General features: G+C 39.0%; 1 protein-coding gene across 1 annotated transcript; it reads left to right on the forward strand.

The window, feature by feature from the left end:
- The first annotated feature begins 657 nt into the window (after nt 1–657).
- Nucleotides 658–6763, forward strand: LOC133425271 (complement C1q-like protein 4). The gene is made up of 5 exons (XM_061716027.1): nt 658–882; nt 1817–1879; nt 3790–3915; nt 4001–4132; nt 5892–6763. Exons 1-5 carry the CDS (start codon nt 831–833, stop codon nt 6173–6175), a joined length of 657 nt encoding a protein of 218 aa, XP_061572011.1. The 5' UTR covers nt 658–830; the 3' UTR covers nt 6176–6763.
- Nucleotides 6764–7118: the final 355 nt, after the last annotated feature.

Genomic DNA, 7118 nt, shown 5'->3' on the forward strand with positions numbered 1-7118 from the left:
TTTTGTCTCTCACTTGGCTTGTTTATTCCTGCCTTTTGTGCTTTGAACTTACTGTGTAAAAAGTCATGATTCCAACCGCTCTGGGTTAGCACACCAACCCAGACACGCTCTGCGTAGGTCTGCTCACCACCGGCTAACTGAATAAAACTCACTGCACCACAGCGGACTTCTGAACTGGTTCTGATAATATTCTTCAACAATCCTTATACATTAAGAAAGAGCTGTATAAATGTGTTTCTGAATGGGTGAATGTGATATGCAGTGTACAACCTTGCTTTGCCCCAATTGTCTGTCCTGATTTCAGTCAGGACAACCCTGCACCAGGAAGCACTTCAGAAATAAAAGCCAGGAGAAGGAAACAGGGACACACGATTGCGAAACTTAATAATGTTATTGCTCAAGATAAAGAAGCAGTAAATATTCAAACTTTGAAAAGGAGGCAAGATACTGTAGACACTTATGACTTTCATTTAATTTTGTTTCAACAGAATTCACAAGTCCAAACTGTCAATTCTTATCATCTGCCCCATTTCATGGTAAAGGAAATAGGATCAGGTAATAATTGAGGTAATAATTGATTCATCTTGGTTGATTAATTACAGAATGAAATCCTATTTAAGGTTGGGTTTACACACTCTGACAACATCATAACCATGTTTCTTCCATTGCTGCTGCTGATCTGCTCTCTCTCTGCAGCTCAGATTCAAGCAGAGTCTGACAATGAACTTGGAGAAAGTTTAAGACAAACTGAGTCGACAGGAGGAGAAGCAGGAAATGTCTCTGGCCAACAACAAACACGTACGGAGGATATCCATGCAGTGCTGAGAGAGATGAGCGGCATGTTGGCTGGACTGAAGGTTGAGATGAGATTCTTGCATAAAGGTATGATTCTGTGTGGTATACACAATTCATAATGAAAACTTTACTTAGGAATAGCCAAGTATTACACAAGTAAGTTGCATCCAGATGCTGCTGATCAAATAAATTTAACTGAACATCAGTAACTGTTAAAGCAGAGATTGTTTAGTGTTTGCTGGTCTGGAGTATTTGGGTGTGTTAAGAGAGGGACTTTTTCCTACCAAACAAAATGTGAAGGTCTGTGTGTGTGTACACTTGCCTACCTATTCAACAGTGGACCTCGGCATTGTCACACTCACAAACAGTGGACCTCAAGCCAACAGGGGACATTTTTCAGGTCCCCTGATTATCATGCTTTAAATCATAACAAAATCATGTCTAACACCCTCTGGTTAATTTTTTTATATTTTTGCCAAGAGGGGTCCTGAAGGTGTGTGAGTGTTAAACTCTATACTCACCCTGCTCCTTCTGGCTGGAGCAGGGAATGTAACGACTTATTCACACACGTCGTTTTTAACATTCCCCCATAGTGTGAATGGCTGACAGCAGCAGACAGCCTTTCAGACTGTAGAGGGGTTATTCAACAGGCTACTTTGTGAAGAAACCAGTGTCTTGAAACATGATTTATTGGTTTTGTGACAAAAGATTAAAGGCTCAGCTTTATTGGATGTCTTAAGTTTCGAATATTTCAATATAATTGTGTGCTCAATCTACACAAACAGGATTTCAATATATTTGTTAATGCACATTACAGAAAACACAATGACACAGGTTCCCTCATGGAGCAACATTCAAACTCCAAAATGTATGAAGAAATAAGCTAAATGAATAATATTCTGTAAGAGATATATGACAGCTGTGTGTATCGTTTTGAAGGAGAGAATCAATTTTGTGTGTGTGTGTGTGTGTGTGTGTGTGTGTGTGTGTGTGTGTGTGTGTGTGTGTGTGTGTTTTACAGTACAGGCAGATAAGATTTATCAACTGGAGTCTCAAAATACGGAGCTGAATCAACAGTACCAAGGTATGTGCTGTATATTTAGTAGTCACAAATATGGTAATGATGGTTAAAAATACCATTCAAATACATAATTGTATGTAAAATAGCATCAAAAAATGTAACCATTGTGTTGGGGGCCCTGTATAAATTATTTTTTTTTAAATGACGCCCAAAATCCTTAGCAGCACACCTGTCACATCCCAAAATATACATGCTTCAACTTTCAACTTTTCAATTGTACAAATGAAATCTACTCCTGTCTGTGACCAGGCCTAGATTTTGTTTCAATAAGGAGTGCAAATACTATTCTTTGTCATTACCAGACTCTTAAATGTTCATGAGTAGTGTGATTGTTTATGTATCCATTTCCAAGCAGTTTGTAGTCCTTCATTCTACCGAAGTGGACATGCTTGACCAGAAAGCACAGTTCTATGTGTGAAAACCAAACGTGGCATTTGCTCAAACACCTCATAGCAATTGTGATGCACAGAGGTGAAAGGTCAAGTTCTTGTTATGTTTTGCAGCCACAAAACCTGAGATCCAGACTTTCAACTCTTTCTAGTAGAAAGATCCATATCTTTTGCTAAATGCTAAAGTCTAACTTCGAAAAGTTTCTAACTCTGCTGTTCTGTGCTAACTTTGGCCTTGAAAGACGCTGTGTAGCGACATGAAAGCTGGCTGTGTGTCTCTCTCTTCCTCTCTGTCTCAGTGTGTGTATGTCTTTCTCTCTATCTGTACCTCTTTTGTATTAGAAAAGATTAACAGTTTTATATAATCATTGTTGTTTCTTAAAAGGAACCCTGGCTATTAAGACATGTAGGTCTTAAAAGATAAATGTTGGTATCAATTATAACAATGTGATATAAAAAACCTTTTTGATGTCTTCGTTTTTATAAAATTTGAAAATATAATTTAACTCGTAGGTCGCCATTGTTGTTTACACCGCAATGCATTCTGGGTAGTGACGTCAGACGGTGGCACCTGCTGAGAAATGAAAAAATTGAAATGGCTGAACAGATGACATGTTTATCCTCTGGATTATCTCGTTGAGCAGTCAAAACACTGTATGGGGGCCAGCAAGTGCCACCGTCTGACCTACATGTCTTAATAGGCAGGGTTCCTTTTAAAGCTTTGGTGACCGTAAAGAATCTCTGCAACTCTGCTCAATGCAAAGGAATGTTGTATGGTGTAAAAGCCTGCCTGTCTTGGGCTCAAATTGGAAGAAAGCACACGCGGCTTCCTGACCGCGGAGCTCCGCTCTCGGTGTGCAAAGTTATCTCCCCTTTTTCTGGGTATAGAGGGCGTCATTTCTCAGAACAGGTGTCTAGAGATTGCCCACACCAAAATGTGTAATAACAAGTGTCACTCGGGGGATCCTCCCCTTGTGTGCACAAATTTCTCAAGATTCTAAGGAAAGACACGAGATTCTGGGAAAGGACACCTGTTGTTGAGAAAAGGTGCAGGGGAGGGTGGTTAAAGTTTAAAAAAATGAAAGGTTGTTTCTTGTTCCTCGGATAAAATATACGTGAGGGAAACAATGGAAGAATATGGGTTGTAATCATGATAATCAATAAAACTGAGGGGTGTGGCCCCCAGGCCCTTTGAGAGTATATAAGGAGGACTCGATGAAAGATTTTAGAGTTGTCCATTCGAATGGTTAATTCCCCTGTGGTTGGTACTAATTGTTTTTATGCAATAAAAACCTCTGCAGTATTTGAACGGAACATCAGACGGATCTGACTCTTGGCATTATTTTTCTTCAGTCCAATTGGAAACGGTGATACATATAGAAACTTAGTTTATGTAGGGGGACCAGGATTTTCCACTACATCTTCTGTGTAAATAGTTTAAAGTCTAGAGTCCATGTGATCCTTCCAGCATTTTGCTGTGACTTTGTCAAACTGTTAATTCTGATGTTGTTTTTGATGTTTTAGAGCAGGCAGCTAAGCTGGCAGAACAGGCAGCTAAGCTAGCAGAACAGGCAGCTGAACTTCTCACCATTAAATCCAGAGCAAACACAACAGAAAACCATGTGAACGCTCTGACAAGAGAAGGAAAAGGTTTGTGATTTCCAAAATTAGATCAGTATTGATACAACTTGTACATCGTTCACTGTAATCTAACACTTGTGTTTTTCTCTCTCAGTGAAACGAGTGGCTTTCTCAGCGTCTTTGTTCGCTTCTGGCTCAGCAACTCTTGGACCATTTAACACAGAAACGAACCTGATCTTCAGAGAGGTTGTTACAAATGTTGGAAATGCCTATAACCCAAACACAGGTAATCATATTTATGCATCAAAATCACATATTTTAACAATAACTTGTTGATTTAATTATTTTGGCTTGTATAATCTCATGAAAAAATGTGCAGTAGATATGTTCACAGCTCCCAATCAAGTGGTTTGGTTGTGACTTATCTCTAATATTCACATCACATTAAGGGAGCCCTGATCCCTTAATGCCAAACCAAAATCATTTCTATTTTTTCTGACCCAAATCATGTATCTTTTAAATCTAACCCACATGACCACAACTAGGAGTTAAGGAAAGAAAGATTTTGTGGAGTGGCTCGTGGAGTTGTGGTCTCTGGCAAGTAAGTCAGTGAACAGAAGCTCTTTGTGTCATCTGTGAAAATCTGACCTCTCCCCTACTTGTCACAATAAAGCTGCAGAGTAAACTAAGCAGAGTACCCAAAACATCAAACAGTTGTTGGTAGAAACTGAGGAGAGAGAAGGACCTGAGGGGATTCTCAGGTCCAAAGAACAGTTTGGGGAATTCAGGCTTGAGAAATATCGATTCAGTTCTTCCATTTTGAAACCTGTGCCTGGATAGATTCCTAATCTGCAGTATGCAGTCGTTTCCTTAGTCACTAGCAATGTCTTGTAACTTGGAGAGTTTCCAACACTGCTGCACATAACCATGTGTGACGGAGGTAAAGCCATTTCTTTTGTCTACATCCTTACTATATGCCTCATTTATGAAATTTCAGGATGAGTTGGGACTTAAACTGTTCACATACCCATGATTGAGGGCCTGTCTAGGCCCCATCATTAGGGGCCCAGACATGCCCCTAATGATATTAAAAATAATAAAATAATAAGTTATTAACTAACATATGATCATAAATGTTTTATTTTCAATGTCTGTAACAGATGACGTGTCACTAATCGTGTTAGTCACCTCTTTCCCGGCTTTTCAATGCATTTATGGTCCCTGTCTTTTCCCTATCTTACTATAAAAAGCAAAATGAAGTTGTGGCAGGGTGCGTGCCACGGGGGCCCGACCGAAGGACGGAGAGACACAGAGTGCAGAACCGTTTTATTCAATAATCACCCACATGTGCACAAGCATCCCAGCCTGACAGCAGCTCCTCCGACCCCCTCGCTGCTGTCCGGCTCCGCCTTATAAGGCAGGCAGGTGGATGGGACACAGGTGCGTGTCCCATCCACCTCTCCAACCTGCCACAGAAGTATTTGCAATGAAGTAAGCAGACAGAAAATGAGTGGAGATAAGGAGGAAGACATAGAGTAAAGAGCAAATGGCCAGGAACCTGCGCTGCCTGCACAAGGGCAGTAGTCTCTCTACATGGTCCCTGCACAACCCACTGAGCTATGAATTTACACTTTATAATTCATTCTGAGTTAATTTTACGCAGTATTTGTTAATCCAGAGTGAGTGTTCAGGAAAGAGGTGATTTCTATGCTAATATTTTCAGATTTTTGAAAATTGCGTAAATGAGCCCCTGTGTGTATACATTACCATAGTAACCATGACGATTAGAAAATATCAGCAAGGACCAACAAATTATCTCTGAACACTTGCAATATGAAATGTAAATAATGAGTCAGGAGGATGAGATACTGCTTTGCTTGAATAACAGATGTGATTTGCAATCTGAACGTAACTTTAGTCATTGTATAATTTTTGTGCAAATCACAAATGTGGTTGTGGGATTGGGTTTGGTTAATATAAAGGTGGCTGTTCATTCTTGATCTTTATAATGGACTTAAAAAGAAATAAATGTAAATGCTCCCCAGGGTTTTTCACAGCACCGGTGAGAGGAACCTACCACTTTGAGTTCTACATTGGTGGACATGGACATCCTTCACATGCTAGTGCTGCTGCGCTGTTCAAGAATGGAGACCAGGTTGTTATGGCTTGGGGACATCAGACTTCAGGGTATGCTAGTCCAGCTAATGGTGTCGCTTTGCTATTAGAAGTTGGAGATGTTGTGTTTTTGCGCCAGCCGCGAAACACAAGAATTTATGACAATCAGAATCACCTCAACACCTTCAGTGGTAATCTACTTTTCATCATGTGAACAGTAACAGTTTCTTATTCTCCTTTTCACTCAGTGAACGTCATGTAGTTCTGTATGAGAAATCAGTATAGCCACTAAATATTTTGACCCAAACACATAATCTTACTATCAGAAAAAGTGTGATTTTCACTTTCATAAATTTCTCCATAACTGTACACTATAAAATACAGTGATGAAATGTTCTAGGAAGATGTTCCTATGATATTGATTTAGAGAATTGGAGATATTTATAGGAACATGTTAGAGGTTACCAAGGTGTGTTGATTGTTCTATCTCACAATGTTAGATACCCTTCCTGTATCCAGATCAGCTTTAGAACCCACTAACATGCTCCTTGGACCACAGTGTCCACTTACCTATACCTGGTGTACCGAATAAAATCATGTGGCTTCTGAGCTTTTACATACATGTGCTTTATGTACATCAAGATGTGGTTTAAATATAGACTTTTAGATTTTGTTTAGGGGAAATTAAAGAGGGAAACTGACCAGCTACGATCAATGAGGTTCTTTTTAATCGACTGACTTAATATGTTCAAATGTCAACATTGTTGTTTAAAATTAAAGCTTTAAGTTTATTTACCCTTCAGTCAAATCTGGATTGTTTTATTTCTATTTCATTGTTGTCCCTAAAGCAAAATCATAACAAAACTATACTTTTTTCATAGTGAAATAAAAACTCAAATATATAACAATAATACAAATTTTATGTATAGAGAAAAAATACTCTTTTCAAAGTGAAAAGTTTAGCTACTTGTTTACTTTGGAATTCATGAGAATTGGATATGAAACAAGTAACATGTGTAAAGATGAACGTTTCACTCAACGTGGTGACGTCTATTATTATGCATATAATAATAGACGCATATTGCATATTGCAATCGTCCAGAATGGCCCAAAGGGTAATGTTGCTAGCATTTTGCTAACAAGTTAAGTTGCAAAAC

This window comes from Cololabis saira, chromosome 24 (assembly GCF_033807715.1).
Source record: "Cololabis saira isolate AMF1-May2022 chromosome 24, fColSai1.1, whole genome shotgun sequence".
Taxonomy (NCBI): domain Eukaryota; kingdom Metazoa; phylum Chordata; class Actinopteri; order Beloniformes; family Belonidae; genus Cololabis; species Cololabis saira.